Source organism: Erinaceus europaeus, chromosome 7 (assembly GCF_950295315.1).
Source record: "Erinaceus europaeus chromosome 7, mEriEur2.1, whole genome shotgun sequence".
Taxonomy (NCBI): Eukaryota; Metazoa; Chordata; class Mammalia; order Eulipotyphla; family Erinaceidae; genus Erinaceus; species Erinaceus europaeus.
Window position 1 is genome coordinate 4,194,658 of NC_080168.1, and position 22,396 is coordinate 4,217,053.

General features: G+C 42.0%; 1 protein-coding gene across 2 annotated transcripts in view; it reads right to left on the reverse strand.

The window, feature by feature from the left end:
- The window catches only part of EPHA4 (EPH receptor A4), a 166,937-nt gene that overhangs the window by 32,706 nt on the left and 111,835 nt on the right, over positions 1–22,396 (reverse strand). For both annotated transcript variants that reach the window (XM_007521123.3, XM_007521124.2), the window contains exons 6-7: positions 2,793–2,917; positions 1,381–1,540 (exon numbers count right to left, since the gene is read on the reverse strand). In XM_007521123.3, the coding sequence (XP_007521185.1) occupies positions 1,381–1,540; positions 2,793–2,917 (285 nt within the window). The remainder of the gene's footprint in view (positions 1–1,380; positions 1,541–2,792; positions 2,918–22,396) is intronic.

Below are 22,396 nucleotides of genomic sequence, written 5' to 3' on the forward strand. Positions count from 1 at the left end.
TAAAATTCAATTTAAAATATCCTATGGTAAAACAGCACTACTCATTTCGTTGTCTTCTTTTCCTTTTTATTCTCGTCCCTGGCTATTTAATGATATCATGCATATCCTTAGTGAGCAAAGACATTGGAACATTTCAGAAAGGACAGTTTTAAATATTCCTCTCACCCCCCCCACCCCCAAACACCGTGAGATGTATCAGAAAACAGTCCGTCATGGCCCAGTTCAAAAGCGACCTCCTTCTTGAAGCCTTCTAGGATAATCCCAAAGGATGCCCAGCCTCTCAGATTCAATTCTAAAGTAATTTCTCTTCTGCTGTCTTGATTCTCACTTTTAGTAGTTTGTCAGTAAGCTCACTTTCTAGAACCAATGTTCAAAATTCTGCCCCAATATCTAAGTAGGCTCAATTCGAGTTTGTAGATTACAGAGGCAACATCTTACATAAATTGTTTATTTGCGGGCAGGCTGTGTTAACATATTAGATTCAATCAAACAGCTGATCCAACTCACAATGTTAAAAGGGTTGATGTGTTTGTCCAAAAGGCCTCTTAAGAAAACATATATAACTTGATTTATAGATTCCTAGAAACGAGTAAGGGAAAAAAAAAAAAAGATATCTTCTTAAATCTTCCGAGGAATAAAACTTCTGTCTCATGAATGCTGGCTATGTTTCAGTGAGAGAGTTTAACAGTCTCATTTTTCCTTATTTCTAGACAACTCAAAACATCATCATATGAAAAGGTAAATCATGGGGAAGGCAAAGTGCCCATACCACCATGCACAAGGAACCGGGCTTGAGCCCCTCCTGTTCCCCACCTGTGTGTGTGTGTGTGTGGGGGGGGGGGGGTAAGGTGAGGGGAAGCTTCACAAGTAGTGAAGCAGGGCTGCAGGTGTTTATCTTCCTCTCTCTCTCTTTATTTCCCCTTCTCTTTCAATTTATTTCTGTCTTGTCAAATGAAAAATAGAAAAAAAAAAAAAAAAAGACAAATTAGTGACTGCTATAGAAAATGTACTTTTCAGTGCTGGGTTGTGGACACCTGGTTGAGAACGCATTACAATGCACAAGGATCTGGGTTTAGCCCCCTCGTCCCTACCTGAAAGATGAAAGCTTCATAAGTGGTGAAGCAGGGCTGCAGGTGTCTCTCTGTCTCTCTCCTCTATTTTCCCTTCCCCTATTACTTTTTGACTGTCTCTATCCAGTAAACAAATAAAGATAATAATTAAGAAATAAAACATCTACATCACACTGGGTTTTCTGAGTTGCAGACACTAAGCCTCAAGTCAAGTTCATCATAACAGAACATTCGAGACACCGCTCCTTTCATTTCACTAAACTGAAATTTACCCTCAGCTGTTAAAAAAAAAAGCCTCAGAACTAGCTACCTGTGTTAGTTGTGACCTCCAGTGGCTCACTGAAGTCTCCATAGCCAGCAGCTGTCCGGGCGCGGACATGGAAAACATAGGAAGTCAGGGGGTTCAGGCCTTTGATATCCGTGTTCCGGGCAGCCGTCCTGACAATTCGATAGCTTCGCTCGTTCTGATCCTGAAGTACGGGAAGACGAAATGGAGGGAGGAAACCAAACACGCAGTTTTCAGGTCTGGAGTGCTCACAAGACTGTACCTAGAGCTTGCCTCATAATACTTTATGTAAGAACAGTAATCGAGGGGCCAGCCGTGGTACACCTGGTTCAGCTCTACATTATAGAGCTTGCCTCATAATACTTTATGTAAGAACAGTAATCAAGGGGCCAGGCGTGGTACACCTGGTTCAGCTCTACATTATAGAGCATAAGACCAGGGGTTCAAGTCCCTGGCCCCCACCTGCAGGAGGAAAGCTTCACTAGTGGTGAAGCAGAGCTGCAGGTGTCTCTCTCTCTCTCTCCTTCTCTGTCTTCTCCTCCCTCTTAATTTCTGTCTGTCTCGACCCAATAATAGATAAATAAAAATATTTTAAAAGGACCACTAATTGATGGTTGGTGGCATTTTCATCTTTACCAGGAATCAACTGTAAGAAAATCCCCCTTTTTTCTTTCCTGCTTTTGCTCTAGAAAATGTCAACAACATTCAAATGTGGTCTCAATTAAAAATAAAAGTCTTGTCCCTTTGTGACTTTCAATAAAAGGAAGCCAATGAGTAATTATCATTACAAAAAGAGAGAAAGAAAGAAAGAAGGGAAGAAAGAAAGAAATAAAGGGCAATTGTTCATTTTCCAGACAACCCAAAATGCAAATAACTCATCAGAATCCTGTCCTTTAAGAGAGATAAGTTATTTGTAAAAATATCTTACTATACCTTTAAGAGACTGAAAAAATGTAATTTTCTTTCTCAGATTTTCTATTAAAAGGCATCAAAACCCACACCTCAATTCTGAATAGCAGTGATCTACTTAAACAGATCATTATTTCTACTTTTATGAGTCACTCTCCTTGATAGAAGGTTTATAGATTAGAATATTTTAGCTATCTTGATTTCCATTACTAGAAAGAAAAGATGTTATATTAGAACCCAATGCATTTTTTTTTTCAAGATAGTCAACTTAAAACATAAAATTCCTACATGGATTTGATTGGGAAGTAAAATGCATTTGGCTTTGAAACCCATACTGGACCAAAAAAAAGACTGAAAGGAAGAAAGGAAGGAAAGACAGAAGGAGGAATATTGGAATGGAGGAAAAGAAGGGAGGGAAGGAGGTTGGAGAGGAGATAGGGAGGAAGGGAAGGGAGGGAAGGAAGGAGGAAGGAGGGGAAAGGGGGAAGGAGACAGAAAGGAGAGAGAGAGTAAAGGCCATCGGATACCTTTTCATAATATTTGACTTCATACTCCAAGATGACTCCATTGGGTCGATCTGGTTCCAGCCAAGCCAGAGCGACACTGTATCTTGTGACTTCTTTAGCCTGGACCAGAGCGATGGATGATGGTGCTAGTGAAGGGAGGGGGGGAAAAGGCGGTCTTGTTTTAGGAGAAAATGTAACATCAGTCCCAAATTACATCTTTTAAGAAAAGCATGGGAGACAGTTCTGTACTCATCTCAGCCCTCACTGAACTCTTCCCCGGTACAAAAGCAAATATTTTTTTTTTTTTATGATTCCTCTCTCTCTCTCTCTCTCTCTCTCTCTCCTCTCCCTCCCTTCCTCAGAAAATAGAAACCCAGTAGATAACCAAGGTCTAAAGCATCAGTTCACAGCACGGGGAGCCACTGGACATAAATGTTTCCAGTTACAGAAAATACCACGTTTATTTTTTTGTAAACTCTTGCAAGTCATGTGTGTCCTTGGAAGTTCTCCTTTAAATTCAGTAAAACTCCCCTTCATCCTACCCCAACTACTATGAGTGTCATCTTACTGGTCTTTAATTTTATATAAGCAAGAGAATTTGCAATTCTTCCAAGGGGCCTGTAGGGACTGCCAGAGGCAAACAGTTTACATACTTTCCAATATAAATAAAAGCAGTGCTTAGTTACAGTTCGAGTTTCTAGTTTGAACACAACCGTGCAAATAATGAAGAACACAAATAAAGCAAGGATGGTCTCCCTGGACATATATGTCGCTCTACAGCTGTTCTACAAGAGTTAAAATATTGCTTTAGCCTGACTAGCAGCCATTTTTGTTGTTGTTGTTGTTTCCCTACTGACAACAACACAGAAAGGAGCAAATCCTCTACTGGGCATGTTTATCAGAGTTGAAGAGGAAGAACACATTTGAAATTTATCAGCGCAGGCTGTCCAAGTCTTGTCCCTTCACTGTGGAGCTCACATCTGCAATCAGCTGTCATCAGACCCTGCAGTGACTGACTGAGCTGCAAACACATCATCTCCACAGAGCAGAGGGAACATTCCTGAAATCCACAATCTGAGACAGCAAAGCTGATTCGTAGAATCCAATTAGGCTTCTTCCTAAACAGAATGTGTCTTTTTGTTGTTGTTGTACCCAAATTATAGGCATACCAGAGAACCATCACACAGTGCCGGGGCATCTTCTTACTCTCTCAAACAACGAATGATGGTCTCCCCTGATTTAATCTGGGTGAGGGGGAGGGGTGAGACAATGCACAATGACTTGTGATTAATAACTATGGGGTGCCTCCACCGGTTTTGACAGGCCTGGGTGGCAAGTAATGCAGCCAGGTACAGGGTAGCTGCAGGAGGGAATCTCCCAGCCTGCTGAAGCCACAAAGGCAGCAATTTTTAGAGGGGATCTTTACAGCCTGGCCTCTCTGTTCAGCAGACCTGGTGATATGGACACACACACACACACACCTGCACATGCATATGTGTGCCTCTCTGATTCCCTCTCCCAAAGCTATTCTATATGGGATCTCAGGCATAAACATAAGTGAAAGATCCAGAGGGCACACATGTCCTCTATCAAAGGCAACCCCAAGGTTAGTAACAGCAAACTGCAAGAACAGAGCTGCATGGAGCAGACATATGGAAGCCACTGAGCATCTGAGGAAAATGAAAACCGGAAATGCACTCATTAGATCTATTAAGGCTCCCCTCTCCTTCCCCACAACACACACACACACACACACACACACACACACACACACACACACACACACACACACACACACACACACATTGAGAGAGAGAGAATGTCCTCACTGGTTGACACAGAAACACTGTCCAGAAAAATGCAAGGTGTGTCTTTCTCAACCATACAGCTAGCGAGATGGCAAGGAAGGTGAGCAGGCTGTGAAAAGCCATTTCCTCTCAGGTAATAAATAGATTTCCTAACAGAGTATGCTAGCATTCACTCCATAAAAGAGGGCTCTTTAAAACTCTGATGTGCAACACCAGGAAATGAAACAGAAAAGCGAGACTGCAGGAAAGAAGGCAGGAGGCTAGCAAATCATAAAATGAACGCACTCCCTGAATTGGTCAGGGCCAGACCCTGGTCATGGACAGATTTCTTGGGGGGGTGGGGGGAGAAGTGCCCTCACAGCTGCCCTGTAAGTGAGCTGGTCGAGGGTGAGGGCTGCTTTCTAGTCCAGTTCTGGCTAAACTGATGTGTGTGGAAAAAAAAAAAAACCTGACTTCCACTTCAGAAGTTGGGGCCACAGTGCTATTCAGAGGGATCCGGCACCACAGAAGGGACAAAGGGAACAAACAACAAAAAGAAAAGGAAAAAGGCAGAAGGCAGGGCATTTAACAAGATGATCATGTTAACAAGTAGAATGCTTAAAAAAAAATAATTGAGGATTAATAGTTTACAGTCAACAGTAAATACAGTTGTTGATCTGTGTGTAAAATGTCTCAGTTTTCTACCCCATCCTAGGTTCACCTCCATCCTCATGCACCAGGACCTGAAAGCCACCCTCCAGAATCCAAAGTAAAGACCACCAGACCCAGAAAAGTCCTGCTTTCTGTTTCCCCTTTCTGTTCGTGTTTCTCAGCTTCCGTCTATGAGCGGGATCATCCCATATTCATCCTTCTCTTTCTGGCTGATCTCACTTCCCATGATTCCTTCAAGCTCCGTCCAAGATGAGGGGAAGAGGGCAAGTTCATCACTTTAATAGCTGGGAGTATCTCTAAAGCAGCTCTCTTCTGAAGACCTGTATCCTCCAGTGTGAAAAATAAACCAGCAGAGAGGACAGACGCAACTCTCATAAACAGGATTAAAGAGAAAAGCAGAAGGAATAGTCAGATTCACAAGCACTGCTACAAGATGCCGCTATAAAGTTTTGAATTCCCAAGACGTAGGCTCATTCAACAGTGTGGCTGGGGCGTTCTGATACTGTGGCGTCTCTCTCTTTCTCTCTATCTCTAGTTGAAATCAAAAAAACGGAGTCAACCCAGGGATAAGAAAGACCTCACTCAATGAAGCCCTTGGATTAAAAATCCGACCTCCCATAGTCAGTTTATACTCTCCCTCCTGTACTGTGGTGCTAGAGAATGACACCTCTTTTCCCCTATTCTCAAGAGAGTTTGGTAGTTTCTGGTTCTCAGCTTTTCCCTCCAGTTCATCCTTGGTTAATCGCTCCAAAGATATCCCTTAAGATTTTGCTGGAAGAATTTAACCCCTTGAATTAAAACAAAGCAGGCATCTGTGTTTAAAATGTTAAACACTACCTGGCTGAATGAAGACAGTGAGTGATGAGAACAACATGAGAAGAGAGTCCTGAACTGCAGAGAGAACTGGAGAAGCCTCTAGAATAAGGAAGGTGAAGTATGTTTAAGATCTTTTTTAAAGGGGGCCAGAAGGTGGCGCACCCGGTTAAGTGCCCTTGTTACCATGTACAAGGGCCTAGGTTCGAGCCCCTGGTCCCCACCTGCACAGGGAAGTTTCACAATTGGTGAAGCACGATTGCAGATGTCTCTCTCCCTCTCCATCTCCCCCTTCCCTCCCAATTTCTTTCTATCCTGTCAAATGGAAAAAAAAAAAAGAAAAAAATATATATATATTTTTTTTCTCAGAGGGGAAAAGATGTTTGAGCCAAGGTGTGGTAATGCCTAGGATTTTCATGAGATCACTAGTGCCCTTCGTTTGTGGGAACAGACAGAATATCTGTAATGTGAAAAATATGGTAACAATCAGACAAACACACTTAAGATACTTGTTCTTTAGTTTAATGATTTAGTGAAGGGGAAAGTCTGGATTTTTTGTTTGAAAGGATAGCATTCTGGGATGGCATTCTGGGTAGCATCTGTTAGTTGCCACTTTGAGCAAGTCACACGTATTTTCTTACTTTGGGTTTCTCATCAGCTACCCCTCTAATACTGTGACAGAAGCCAAGGAGGTACCAGAAAAGATGCTCCCTGAGTGAAGGCTTGGCACCTGCTGGGTGCACCCCACTCAACACTATACTGGGAAGAGTATGGGCTCAATGAGTTGGTGACATCAGGCAACTGAACGCATGCCTCAAATAGAGCTCAAAGACATGAGCAGGCAAACAAATGTTTTCTAAATGCAAGGTACCAAATGCCAGCTATGTCCCCGGAAAAATTTCTTAATCTGCACCTCTTGTCTGTGGTTTTTCAGTTTGGTTACCTAGGTGAAGTAAGGTATAGGCAGTTGAGAGTGAAGTAAATGACAATGTTTTATTTTTATTTTATTTATTTATTCCCTTTTGTTGCCCTTGTTGTTTTATTGTTGTAGTCATTACTATTATTGTCATTGATGTCATTGTTGTTAGATAGGACAGAGAGAAATGGAGAGAGGAGGGGAAGACAGAGAGGGGGAGAGAAAGACAGACACCTGCAGACCTGCTTCACCGCCTGTGAAGTGACTCCCCTTCAGATGGGAAGCTGGGGGCTCGAACCAGGATCCTTACATAGGTCCTTGTGCTTTGCGCCACCTGCGCTTATCCCACTTTGCTACCACCCGACTCCCACAAATGACAATTTTTTTAAAAAAAGATTTTATTTATTTATTAATGAGAAAGAAAAAGAACCAGCCATCACTCTGGTATGTGGGCTTCCAGGGATTGAACTCAAGACTTCATGCTTGAGAGTCCAATGCTTTATCCACTGCACAACCTCCTGGACCACATAACTGACAATTTTAAGTGGAATTTCTGTTGACCAAGGGGTAAGGGAAGTTTCTCAATATATATATTTGAATATACAACCTGTAAAATGTCATTCCAAGGCTAGTTACTATTAAAGACTGTTTCCCTGTATGTATATTTGGATGGTGAAAATATGAGGAATTGGGTCAGTATTTTTTCTGCAGGGTATATGCAGATAGTCTGCTAGGCTCTTAAACATAAAATCACAGCCCTGCTGAAATTTCTCTCAGGTTGTCATCCTGAATCTAGAAAGGACCCAAAGGCCATCACGGGGATATAAAAGCAACAGAGGAAGGTCTCCTCAGTTTGGTGACAAGCACGGCAGCAAAATGAATGCATGTGGTACAGACATTGTCTGATGGGAGTAAAATAGCCTTTTTTTTTTTTTTAAACATAGCACAAAATCTAAAAGTAGATAAAAGGTGGAAAGGAAAAAAAAACCCACCTTCTAAAGCCTGGCAGTTGAATTGATCTGAGCTCTCTCTCTTAAAACACCAAGATAAATGTTCCCCCACCCCCCCAACACACAACAAGTCTGTGTTCAAAATTCCACATATCTGAGAAACGGAGACTGCTGTCTAAATAGAATTCCCATTTGCTACGTACCTGTGGTTACACTGGGTTTCTGAGCAGACCACAATGCCTCCAGTAGGCACATGTGGGTTTTACCTCTGCATGTGCTTTTGATAAACAGAAAGAGCACAGCTGAGGGGAAGCTCTATCATGAGACTCAAACAGCTAGCACTAGGCTTCACGGGGAAGAGCGACAGGAGATGCTTTGAGATCAAACAAGAGACGGCTCAAGAAAATGTTAAAGTTCACTTTTTTGGGCTCAAAGCTCAGCAGTGTGAATGCTGTTATTTTATTAATCACTTCCTCAGGGACTGGCCGTTCAAGACCTGACAAGGTGATTTCTGGCAGCAGCGTGGCCCTTGTGACACCCAGTGAGACAGAGAAGAGGGGGGGATATGGAGGAAGGAAGGAAAGAAGGAAGGAAGGAAGGAAGGAAGGAAGGAAGGGAGGGAGGGAGGGAGGGAGGGAGGAAGCGAGAGAGAGAGAGAGAGAGAGAGAGAGAGAGAGAGAGAGAGAGGAGGATGGGTCCATCAAAAAAAAAAAAAACTTTAATTGTGGGTTATAAGACTTTTTTTGCAGGCTGGGGTCTGATATCACAAGCAATGAATGAGGCTTGAGGAGGAATTGAGGGTTTGGAGGAGGAACTGTTCATAAAGATCGACTGTGTTTAAGTACTGGTACAAATTAGAGAGAGAAGGAGAGGGAGGAAGGGAGGGAGAGAGAAAGGGAGAGAGAGAGGGAGAGAGAGAGAAAGGGAGAGAGAGGTAGAGAGAGAGAGAGGGAGAGAGAGGGGGGGAGAGAGAGGGAGGGGGAGAGAGAGGGGGAGAGAGAGGGAGAGGGAGAGAGAGAGGGAGAGAGAGAGAGAGAGGGAGAGAGAGGGAGAGAAAGAGGGAGAGGGAGGAAGGGGGAGGGGGAAGGAGGGGGAGGGGGAGGGAGGGGGAGGGGAGGGAGAGAGGGAGAGGGAGAATGGTGGGGGTGGGGCTTAAAACAAAAAAATAACAGATGCAAGGAAAGGTCAGAGGCCCATGGGCAAGAAAGAGTGAAAACAGCCCTGGATGAAACTCAGGATACCTGAAGCCTCTGCCTGGGAGTGGTTAAAGACGGCTTCTTAAACCCCAATGTGTGTGTGTGGGGGGGTGACACTCCCACCCCAGGATCTAGATGGCAAAGAGCTGCTGTTTACTCAAGGGGGTCTTTCACTGCCAGGAAAACAAAACCCAGGGTTTACACGTACCCCTGCTTAATGCAAATAGCATATTTAAATTTAATTACTTGACGCTTAAGGTGCTTTTTTGTTCCCTCTTTCTTTCTCATTTCTATACCCCAGCTCTGATTTGCTCCTTATCAAAGGTCTGTGCATTTTAAAATGCTGTCAAGCATCAAAATTAAATGCTTCAGAGCACTAATGATATCCTTGTGATTAGGGGGTTTGCCGTCACGGCGATGCTAAGAACTCTGGTGCTAATATTAATTGCTTTCTTCCACATCCCACCAAAGCGAGGGCAGGGTTTCTCCTGAGTTTCACACTACCTATGGCATCAAACAGCCTCCCCCCATTATCACTGCACTATTTTATAATACTCCCTGGTGTATGCAGAACTTCCATACAGACATAATTTCATTTGCATTATGTCCCAGTTAGCCTTCTGCTATTTCTGAGACAAAAATCATTAAACAGGCTCAGTCTCCATCCACTGTCCCTAGAATCCTCACCAGCATGGTGAGAGCTCAGTGCTGCCCTCCACAGCTTTGAGTGGCTGTGACATTGGTCTAAACAAGCACTTTTCTTTTTCATCAAGAAATTATCGATATCTTGGTCCGGGAGGAGGTGCGGTGATAAAGCTTTGGACTCTCAAGAATGAGGTCCTGAGTTCGATTCCTGGCAGCACATGTGCCAGAGTGATGTCTGGTCCTTTCTCTCTCCTCCTATCTTCCTCATTAGTAAACAAATAAAATCTTTAAAAAAAAAAAAGAAAGAAATTATCGATATCACACACACATACACAGAGAGAGACACACACATACACAGAGAGAGACACACACACACACTTTTGAAGAACTGGGGCTTCACACGTGTGTGATTTAACTGCTTTGGGCCATTTTTGGAACCTGGGCAGTTAGAGCCATGAATGCTTATATGGACACCCAATCATTCAGCTATCTCTCAGGACCCAAAGAAGTAGAATCACTTTTTGAAAAAATATATATTTATTTATTTTCCTTTTGTTGCCATTATTGTTTTTTATTGTTGTTGTAATTATTGTTGTCATTGATGTCATCATTGTTGTTAGGTAGGACAGAGAAATGGAGAGAGGAAGACAGAGAAGGGGAAAGAATGGCAGACACCTGCAGACCTGCTTCACCACCTATGAAGCGACTCCCCTGCAGGTGGGGAGCCGGGTGCTCGAACCGATATCCTTGCGCTGATCCTTGTGCTTGGCACCACGTGCATTTAACCAGTGGCGCTACTGCCAGACCCCAGTAGAATCACTTTTAAGACAAACCTATCCGGTGCACACATTATCATAAACAAGTAACTGAGTTCAAGCTCCTGGTCCCCAAGTGCAAAGGAGAAGTTTCATGAGCAGTGAAGCAGAGCTGCATGTGTCTCTCATTTTCTCTCCCTTCCTATCTCCCTCTCCTCCTCTTAAATTCTCTCCGTTTTATCAAAAGGAAAAGGAAAAAAAAATGACCATTGGGAGAGGCAGATTCTTTCTGCAGGCAAAAATAAATAAAAAACAGAAAAACACGCCTATTCCAGTTTTGATAAGGAGATGATTTTCTATTCAAAGACACAGAGCCAGATCCTTAAATCTTTATAGATACTGCTGAATTAGAAGTCTGTCCCTATTCCATAAGGATTCACCAGTATTAAATATTAATTAAGCCTCTACTTAAAATGTATGATGGATGCACTTAACAAAATGAAGTGATTTCCGGGAGTCGGGTGGTAGCGCAGCGGGTTGAGTGCACGTGGCACAAAGCCCCAAGGACCGGCGTATGGATCCAGGTTCCAGCCTCCCCACCCCACCTGCAGGGGAGTCGCTTCACAGCTGGTGAAGCAGGTCTGCAGGTGTCTGTCTTTCTCTTCCCCTCCTCTCTCCATTTCTCTCTGTCCTATCCAACAACAACGACATTAATAACAACAATAATAACCACAACAATAAAACAACAAGGACAACAAAAGGGAATAAATAAGTAAATATTTTTAAAAATTGAAGTGATCTCCAAGAACAGTATATTTTAAGCAGACATACAAAAGGAAGTCAAGCCCAAGGGTGCATGTGAAACAATGTAGAGGACTCATGCTTCCAACAGTTTTCAGAATCTGACTGAAGAGACACTAATAATACTTCAGCTAAGTGATTCCAGGGTAAAGTTTTACAAAGCTTTTAACTCAGATACTGTTAGCTTCCCAGAACCCAAAGGGTGGAAGATGACTCACATGACTGTAGACAATGTTTTTTTTTTATGGAGAATGCTTGACTGCATTTAAAATAACAGGCTGTGATGCTTTTCATTGCCTTTATGTTAAGTGTTAGCGTAAGCAAGGTGAAGGCACTGGAATTGGCTTCTGTGGCTAAGAGTCTAAAGAGGAGAGCTATGTATGCATTTGTTTATCTTTATATAGAGGGACAAGGCAAGCAGGGAGAGAGAGAGAGAGGGAGAGAGAGAGAAGCCAAGACCACAGTTTCAAAGCACCTTTCAGTGAGATGGTGACAGGCCTCAAACCTGAGTTACATGCATGCACATCACCCCGTCCAAGGGAGCTGTTTCCAGAATGGATCTGACCCTGGCCACCAATGCCAGGGATAGATTTTGCAACTTCTCAAGGACACACTCATAGGTCTCCTTGCAACAAAGACGTTCAGCAGAATCTCAAAATGCTGGGCTGACAGTTTCAACTGAGCTAGTATTCTTCTTGCCAAATGGGAAAAGACCTCTCTCTCTCTAAATAGTTTGATGGGCTCCTTTTTAGTCTAGTGCTAGCTAGTCTTCATTGCACAATGGACAGCGAAGTCTGTAGCTGAAGATCTGGATCCTACGAGTCACAGCTGAGAAGAGGCAGAGGAGTGAGAAGAGGCTGCTGGACCACCCTGAGGGGAACCTTGCTTTTCACTACATCTCTGCATCTCTCAAGTAGCTCTAATTATCACCTGTAGATTTTGTATGTGGAAACTTGTGAGTCAAAGCCTTAAATAGTTGGACTGAGCAGACAACATATGACATATGATCTTTTATACAAAAGACTTCCATGCCTGAGGCTTTGAGCTCCCAGGTTCAATCCCCAATACCACCACCATAAGCCAGAGCTGAGCAGTGTTCTTGTAGCTTTCTTTCCTTCCTTCCTTCCTTGCTTCCTTCCTTCCTTCCTTCCTTCCCAAGTCTCCTTGACTCTATGCCATGAACCTATGATCACACACACACACACACACACACACACACACACACACACCACTTATTGAGCAGCTATTGTAAACTAGCTACTGTTTTATATTTCTTCTGCAGACTAATTCTCACAATCCTCATGAAAATTCTGTGAGGGATGACCTACACCCATGATAAGGATTAAGGAAACAAGTTTTAACAGTTTACTCTAGGTTACAGCTTGTAGGTGAATTGGAAAGTCAGGTCCCTGAGCCTCCATTTTCAATCACTGATCTATCAGAAAAGTCTTAAGTTCACTCCTCTCACTGGTGAGAAACTAGAGCCCTCAGCATTAATGGTTTGCTCTTTTAAAACCTGAACACCAGTGAGAGACCAAATTTTAGGTCTGTTCTTGAGTTAGCTACAGGACTGCCAGTGTACATTGCTGAATGCCAGAAACACAGAGGCAAATTTCAAATCATTCATTTTCATAGACAAAGCTTAAAACTTTTGGTGATGAATCAATCTCATAGTTAAACTACCTAATGATTTAAGAAGAGAGTCATTCTTAATTAAAAAAAATTAAATTACAAACAATTTTTTTTGAGGGGGGTGAAGAGGAAAGGACACAGCACACGTTTCTGGAAGGTTGACACTATTCTATTCCTTGGACAGGTGTTTTGAAGAACACACAGGTGTTTGCTTTGCAATAATCCATGAATCAGACACTTGAATCTTGTTCAATTCTCTCTATATGCTCATATCTCACAATAATGAAAAGATTAAAAGACAAATGAAAAGGTTAACTAAGAGATTTTTAGATGAAGTATGAATATTATTTTAGAAAGATCCATCTAAAATCTTAGTTCAGCCCCTAGATAATGATCTAGGAGTATCAACATTTTTGTACACTAGAGATTTCCTGACAGTCTAGTCATGCTGGTGCCTGAACTACATATAGCCACCACTACTCTGTGGAATTAAAAAAAAATGTATCACCTTCATGACTATTTGTATTTTTAAAAAAATTCATCACTATCTTAAACTAGCATAACTACATGTATGCCCATACCTTTCACAGTAGAATCACGAGTGAATGACACTGCCATTTGAAACCAATCTCTTGGACCACCAGAGTTAACTGGGACGGCTGAAGGGGCTTCAGGGTGTCTCTGATGCAGTTCTGTGTCTTCTATTTCATCTGAGAGCTGCTAGTTGTACTTCCTATTTGCTTACTAAGAAATTTGTTGGCAGGTTCTGACAAGGATAGCCCCACACTTGCCAACAGAAACATGGCAGGATTCAGTGTCTATTTCCTGTGAAGTCTGAATGCCAGTTTAAGGCAAGAAGGAAAATAAACATTCCCAATGAAAGGCAGTTTATAAGAATGTGTCTGCATAAGACAACTGTATTAATTAAGAAAACAACGTAAAGTTAGCAACAACAAGAAAAAAATATATATCTTGTATAAATGCCTGTAGGAAGATGAAGCTTTTGTCTGCACTCAGGCTGTTGACAAATGTCCAGCATAAACCCTTAGTTGAAATTATTTTCCATGTGTCTTGGGCTGACGGGAACAATAGCCCTGGCCAGACAGTCCCTCCATAACCAACCGTGCTCTCCAAAGTCACTCTGAAATGCAGAGAATAGTGCAAAGGAAAGGTTCTATTTTATGGAGCATAAATACAGGAGAAAGAGCAGCAAAAGCATTAGCTGCCATGAGGCAAGGCTTCTATTCCTTTGGCTGTCAGCCCCACTGAGGAGCTTCAGCCAGGCCAAATCTGGAGAATTAAAACTGTGCTGAGGCTCCAGGCTCCCTTTGTTTCTCAGACAGCTGCTAATCGTCCCGCTGCGTTCAGGAATCCCTGGGACAATGCAGTAACATTGAGCTTTCTGACACCTGAAGCATCTAGATCAGTCCTCAATTAAAGATGGATTAATCACAAAGACTCATAAAAGTCAGCATCAGAGAGGCACCCAGTAAATCTTCCCCCTTGCCTTTCACTTTCCACCTTCAGGTGTCTACATTGACAAGCAGACATGCTTACAAGCTTGCTCTAGAAAGGGATCACTAAAAACCCTCACCCATCCATCCTTTAGATCAGAGGCCAGATGATTCCTACTCTTGAAAAAAAAAAAAAAGGCTTTCAGAAAGAGGTGCAAACATAGATCATCCTGCTGTGCAGATGTTGCCTCAGGCTAGTGCCAGTTTCCGCGAGAGAGTTAATACAATATTCTCAAAGTGCCTTCCCAACCAATCCTGTCCCAGCTCGTCACTCCCAGTTTTTTCCCTATAAAGACCTTCTTCTCCCACCCCTCTCTCTCTTGCCCAGTTTTCACCTCAGTGGTTAGACACAGAAAAGGGTGCTGCGCGAGGCGGCCATTCTGGCTAGCTCCACGTGGCCTGAACCACTGCGCTCTCACCCAACTCTGAGGTGCCCCTGTGAATAAAGAATTGTGTTCCCTCTCTGCTCCGTATCTCCTCTCTCTCTCTCTCTCTCTCTCTCTCTCTCTCTTCCACGTAGCAGCACAACGTCATCCTGCTAAAAAGAGTCTGACTACTTCAACAAATAAATCCGCTGGGGCTGTTGTCATCTTGACTTTGGAAATATATGTTAACTAATCAGGCATGTGTTCATGCCACTTGTTTGAAGAACATGCAAATCCTACCTGAGTGGCTTAAAGGATAATGCCAGCAGACACTCCTAGGGAACACTGGTAAACAAAATATTGATATTAACAGAAACCAAATATAACCATGTTGCCAGGTCATGGCAAATCACCCTCAGGACAGTCATCATAGCAGTGAACATGGTATGGCTATCTTTCTCGATTGAGGCTCTTGGGTAACAGAATAGATTATGCGTCAGGTGGGTCCCTTTGACTCTCATGCTTTGAAATGTATGTTAATAAGAGTTCCTAAGTGATTTTTCAATTTGGTCTTCATTTCAGAAGGACACTAAAGAACCTTATTAATTCTCTATCAAAGAAGTTCATCAGGGGGTCGGGGGTTCGGGAGGTAGTGTAGCGGGTTAAGTGCACATGGCACGGAGTGCAAGGACCAGCATAAGAATCCCGGTTCCAGCCCCCGGCTCCCTACCTGCAGGGGAGTCGGTTCACAGGTGGTGAAGCAGGTCTGTAGGTGTCTATCTTTCTCTCCCTCTCTCTGTCTTCCCCTCCTGTCTCCATTTATATCTGTCTTATCCAACAACGAATGGCATCAACAACAACAATAATAACTGCAACAAGGCTACAACAACAAGTGCAACAAAAGGGGGAATATGGCCTCCAGGAGCAGTGGATTCATGGTACAGGCACTGAACCCCAGCAATAACTCTGGAAGCAAAAAAAAAAAAAGAAGAAGAAGAAGAAGTTCATCCATAGCATTTATTATTATTAAGTGACTCCAAGAGACATGTAAAAAGAAAAGAAAAGAGAGTAGGCAGTCTGACTTTTTCTCATTGCAGAGATCAGAGAACAATTTTCCTTTATCTTCCTAATATACAATTTTCATAGGAGGCATCTAATCACTATAGCCCAGTATGAAGAGATCCTTAACATGTGAGGCTTGTGCGACCTCTGGAAAAGAAGCATTAATCAATCTACGTTATTGGAAATCCTTTGAAATTAGATTCCACCCCTACCCCAACCCACTTCCTTTTTTTAATTTCTGAAGCTAATGGGACTCATGACAGACTGATAGAATATTTGTAAGGTACCAGTTGGTGCAAGCTCAATATACTGAATTCCTTGCCTTTTGATGGAGCCAGAATACACATAATGAATCACTTTTCCTCATCACTGTCTCCAGGATGACTCACTGTCTTCCAGACTGAAAGATGAGGACGCCAATTAGTGTCATTTACAATGTGGACACCTGTCCACTAAGACCTGGACAGATACCAATTCCATTACAAGAGCCACTCAATGGTTGATGGCCGGTCACGGCTTGTACTACTTAGGACCTAGTCCAGAACTAAGGAGGTAACTGAAGGACATAAAGGCCCCAAGTCCCATTATTCATCTCCTCAGCCATCTACTTACCCATCACAAATGAAGCTGGAACATACCATCATCTATCATTCTAATGGCCATTTTTAAAAACCACAAAAAGTGGTTCAAAAAGTCATGCTCAAAAAAGTCACGGTGACCATAAGTTAAGGCTATGACTTCTTATTTTTTAATTTTATTTGTTTAATATTCACTTATTTTTCCTTTTGTTGCCCTTGTTGTTTTTCATTGTTGTTATAGTTTTTATTGTTGTTGGTATTGATGTTGTCACTGTTGGATAGGACAGAGAGAAATGGAGAGAGGAGAGGAAGACAGAGAAGGAGAGAGAAAGACAGACACCTGCAGACCTGTGAGTGCCTCTCCCTGCAGGTGGGGAGCCGGGGGCTCAAACTGGGATCCTTATGCCAATCCTTGCGCATTGCGCCACATACGCTTAACCAGCTGCACTACTGCCCTTGACTTCTTAATAGTAAGCATTTTGACTAGCTATTGCCACTTTTATTTATCTCTGATACTATTTCTTAGTAACTCAATTTTTATTTTTCCCTTCTAGGGTTATCCCTGGGACTTGGTGCCTGCACTGAAAATCCACTGCTCCTGGAGGTCATTTTTTTCCCTTTATTATCATTTTTTTTAAATTGGATAGGACAGAGAGAAATTGAGAGGGGAGGGAGAAGACTGAGAGGGAGAAAGATAGACACCTGCAGACCTGCTTCACCTTTTGTGAAGTGACTCCCCCCTGCCCCTGCAGGTGGGGGAACTTGAGGACTGAACCAGGATACTTGCTCTGGTCCTTGTACTTCCTACTATATGCACTTAATCAAGTGCACTATCACCAGCCCCCCAACCCCCCTTAGTTTTCTTTCTTTTACTAAATTTTCAAATGCATAGGTAGTTAACGGGGAAAAGCAACCCAGGAGGCAGCACCGTGGGTAAAACATTTAAATCTCAGTACTGAGGTACTGAGTTCAATCCCCATGCACCAGAGAGACACACTGGTTCTCGCTCTTCTCCCCCCCCCCTTTCTCTCCCCCCAAAATAATTAAGTAAATACATCTTTAAGAAAGAGACATAGAGAATGTGAAATATCTGATAAGGAGTAAACTGGGGTGGGTGGGCAGACAAGTGGCACAACTGGCAAAACACACCACCTCATGCAAGGGTCCTGCTTTAAGCCCCCCTGAGCCACGCCTGAAGGAAGGAAGCTTCAGCACCAGTGAACTAGGTTGCAAGTGTCTTTCTCTCTTCCTCTTCATTTTTTTTTCAGTCTCTATTATTATAATTACAAAGAAAAGGGAAAATAAAAGAGAAGGAAGGGAAAGAAGGGAAGGGAAGGGAAGGGAAGGGAAGGGAAGGGAAGGGAAGGGAAGGGAAGGGAAGGGAAGGGAAGGGAAGGGAAGGGAAGGGAAGGGAAGGGAAGAAGCGCCCTCTGGCATCCAGGCACCAAGCTCCAATAATAAAAATAGTGGCAGAAAAGGAAAAGAGTAAGTTGGAAATAAAATTTGCCACGGAGTTATGGCCTTTACACTGTCACTGAGAGGGTGAGATACACAGAAAACATTTCAGAAAGACTTTTCTTGGATGTCTATGTGCTCTACGCTACTCGGAATTTTTCCATGATTGAAGTAATGACTATGAATGATAAAGTAGAACAATGGGAAGAAGTGTGTGAGAGAGGAAGAATGGAAGGAAGAAGGAGGAGGAGGAAGAGAGAGATCAAATCTAGGAGAAGTATGGGCACCTCTCTCTCATTCCCCATTTGATTCATTTATAGATTTTGAGAGAGAATCAAAAAATATTTAGCGGTCAAGGGACTAGAATGTTAAAATGGTAAGATTTTTGATACTAGTTAGTGAAACTCTTTTTAATTAGTCACATCTTCCTGTTTCTTGCTTGCCATACTGACTGCTTCTTAGTGGAGGGGAGACATGTAGTCCTTCAGGTTAAGTCACAATCAACACACCACATTCCACATTCTCAAATATGTAGCAGTGAAACAATATTCTTGCTGTTCTCATAGTTGAAACTCTATCTTTTTGGCAATTCTATTAAAAGCTCTGATAAAGGTTAGGGAAATAAGCATACATTATAAGAGAGTGTAAGCTTGGGAATTTTCAATCATAGAATTTTTTTTTTAATGTTGGGGTTTCAGCCAGAAACCAAATTGTATGTGCCAGATACTTTAAACTCCTATAGGATTAAGAGACTGAGACAGAAACAACCGAGCTATTAAATTTTAAAGTATTATTAAGGCCAATATATTTCTTCAACTGGATCTGTGCTTGAGAACTCAAGATGACTTTTGTAGTTTTAAAGAATAACCATGAATGTATTAGGAAAGTGATAACTGTTTTGAGATTCTTTTTTTAACTGGAAGAGTCACATCATCTCACTGGGACATTTATTTAACACACCTTGCTGAAGTGTGAAATTCAGTATTACTGGCTCCATCCAGGAGTCAATCTGTAATTACCGGAAGGATCTCATTAGAACCACATCTCACCTACAAAATAGTCCCACAGCATGGTCTCTTAAGAAAGACACTGGAGCAGGACTCCTTTGCACCGCAGGCAATCTGAAGGAAGTTATTTTAAGTGTGTTCTGAAATAAGGAAGTAGTAAGAGACAGAGAGAGATAGGGAGGGAGAGAGAGACAGACAAAACATCGGTATCAGTATCCCATGCAAGAACAGGAAAGAGTTAACAGTGAGATTTATTTATCTATTTTATTTTCTTTCACATAGAAAGAAGCAGAGAGAAAGTGAGAGACCACAGCATCCAAATTGCTTTCACAATGCAGTGGAGGCCGGGCTAGAACCTGGGTCATGGCAGAGCAGTACATGAAGCAAGTGTTGTTTTACCAGTCCTTAACAGTGAGATTTGTAAGGGTTTCTTATCAATCATTCGCCTAAACAAAACAGGTCTGCATGATATGGCGATAAATAGTCTCTTGGAGCTGCGTTTGATATAGACTAACCTTCCTCAGTGGTTACAATAAGATCTATAAACATGATTCATACTTTTTAACATTCTATATCTAATATTTCTGGTTACACTAAAGACATTCTCAAGGTTTACAGAACAAGGCCCTGCCATATTTGTATTCCCCATGGAAAACAAAACTGTAAAAATTTTTATTACATACCGTAAGGACAACTCCATCTTATTATAAACAGGAGAGGTGAGGTGATGCAAATTAGCAAATGTCTAAACACATCTTTCTAGAAAGTCTCCTAAAACCATGCTCTCCTTGAGCTTTGTATAATCAGAGTCAGGTTCAAGGGGTTTCAAGACTAGCAGGAGCACAGCTAGAAACCCACAGGGTCATCTGCACTTTTAAGATGGAGCATAAATAAAAAAAATGGCAGCATGAGTTGGTACAACTGTTTTAGAATATAGTATGGAACTTCCTCGAGAAACTAAAGACAAAGATGGAATTATAAAAGGATCCAACAATGCCACTTACAGGTTTCAAATTGAAGCTTTTAAAAACATTTACTAAGAAAAAGGCTCATCCCTGGGGCTGGGTGGTGGCGCACCTGGTTGAGTGTACATGTTACATAAGGGCCCAGGTTCAAGCCCCCAGTCCCCACCTGCAGGGGGAAAGCTTTAAGAGTGGTGAAGCATGGCTGCCAGTGTCTCTCTCTTTCTCTCCCTCTCCCATCCCAATATCTGGCTGTCTCTAGCCAATAAATTAAGATAATTAAAAAAAAGAAAGGAAAAAGACTCATCCTGATGTTTATTGTAGCATATGTACAAGGGAAATACTGCTGTGTACAACTGCAACAAAACACTGAAGGAACCTGAGTGTCTGTTGATAGGTGACCGGATTAAGAGAAGGTACAGAGGTACAATGGAGTATAACTCAGCTATTTAAAAAGACGAAATTTTGTTTTATATAAAGGCATTAGGAAATAAGAAATGCAAAATAAAGCAGAAGGGAGACAAGTACTGGATGATTTCACCCATGTTTACATCATGGGGTACAGAAATCAATGAATAAGGGGTCGGGCAGTAGCGCAGCAGGTTAAGCAGACACGGCACAAAGCACAAGGACCAGGTGTAAGGATCCTAGCTTGAGCTTCTGGCTCCCCGCAAGCAGGAAAGTCATTTCACAGGCGGTGAAGCAGGTTTGCAGGTATCTGTCTTTCTCTCTCTCAGTTTCTCTAGGTCCTATCTAACAAGGATGACATGGATACCGACAACAATAATAACTACAACAACAATGAAACAAGGGCAACAAAAGGGAAAAAGAAAAAGAAAAAGAAAAAAAAAAGAAATCCATGAATAGACAAAAAGATTCACGAAGTAGATAGTGACAACAGAATGAACATTTCCAGAGGGGAAGGAGGTGAGCAGGGGGAGGCAAGCTGTGTGTGTGGAGGTGATTAGACACTGGTGAGAGAAAACTCAAGAACAACAACAGAAACACTTAAAATTTAGATGAAAAAAAAAAATCCTTGCTTATCTCAGAGAGTGAAAGTGCATGTGATAAGTTTTCAGCAAGCTGCATGCTCAACATCCTTGACTTTTTAAAAGCTGGGTTCTGATAGTTTGGGTTTCAAAAAAAAAAAAGACACGGAGGAAGCCGTGCTCTCATTCACTTAAAACATACACTTATTATGTGTGTGGGGGGAACAAAAGGTTGATTCAGGAGATAGGTTTACAGCTTGCAGTATGTTATCTGGACAAACACACTCTCTGGGGAGCCATTGTGAGTTTACCCCTTTCCAGGTTTGTTCTGATGATGGATTCTTCTTACCCAAGCTTCTTACTGGTTCACTTGTCAAACAGTGAACCCATTGGTGGTAAGTCCTAATTTAACACCCACTGAGACGTTGAAGCTATAGTTTCAAGTCTATTTTCCATGTACACATCACCCAACAAGGATTTCTGAATAAGGGTGTAAAAACATCTCTATCCCAAAATCTCCTTCTAAAAGGGAATTTTAAAAGGATCGATGTCTAAGAGATTCAGGAACAAGTATCATCACTTGGAAGAGGTCAGGAAAGCAGGAGTCGCCATGTTTTCTTCTATTCTCTCTTCTCTTCCGAGAATGATAGCAGAGTAGAACAAATATTTCAAATCACTATCAGTTTACCACAAGGTACCTTAAAAAGCCTGTATTTTTAGAATATAGCCCTTGTGTTTTGTCATAAAAAAAATAAAAATGTTTCGAGATGGCTATTACAGAGTTCTCTAGGGTAGGGTGATGACCAATTACTCACAGTACAGGAAGAAGAAATTTAATATGAGCTATTTCTTCAACTCTGTGTCTGTCTTGGCATCCATTTTGTCAACTGTTCAGCCAGACTCCCACAGAATCAATAAGGTCTGCACTTTATTGGGGGCCAAATCAGGATAGTGTTGTACTATATCAGCCACTGTGCTCACTAAGCAAGTGACCACACCAATACCCGGTACCTTTTCTCTTTTCTTTTATTGCAGTTTTGGGGCAGCATATGAAAACTTGTCCTTCTGTCACAGGCGAGAGAAGGTGTGTGTGTGTGTGTGTGTGTGTGTGTGTGTGTGTGTGTGTGTGTGTGAAATGATGTACAGTAGATTTATTAAATAATATGTCTACATAGATAATTATCAAATAATATGCATACATATACAGATAAGTAGAGCTTACATTTGCTCATTTTAACAATTAAAATGTAAATCTAAGAAAAAAAATCCCTCTCAAGTCTTTATCTGAAGATAACAAACAGAATGATCTCTTAATATAAACCCACATCCAAACGATATATGAACACTGAGATTCAGAAACAACTATATTTTGGGGCTCTGTGGACAGGTCTTTTAATTAGAATCTGTAGATTTAAGATCTCTCAATACAGGATTAGTCTTGCAGCATGGTGCTTTGGTTTTCCTAGTGTTTAAAAGAAAATAACTCTAAGGACATCAGTAGGGGGTTAATGGAAGAGTTGATAAAG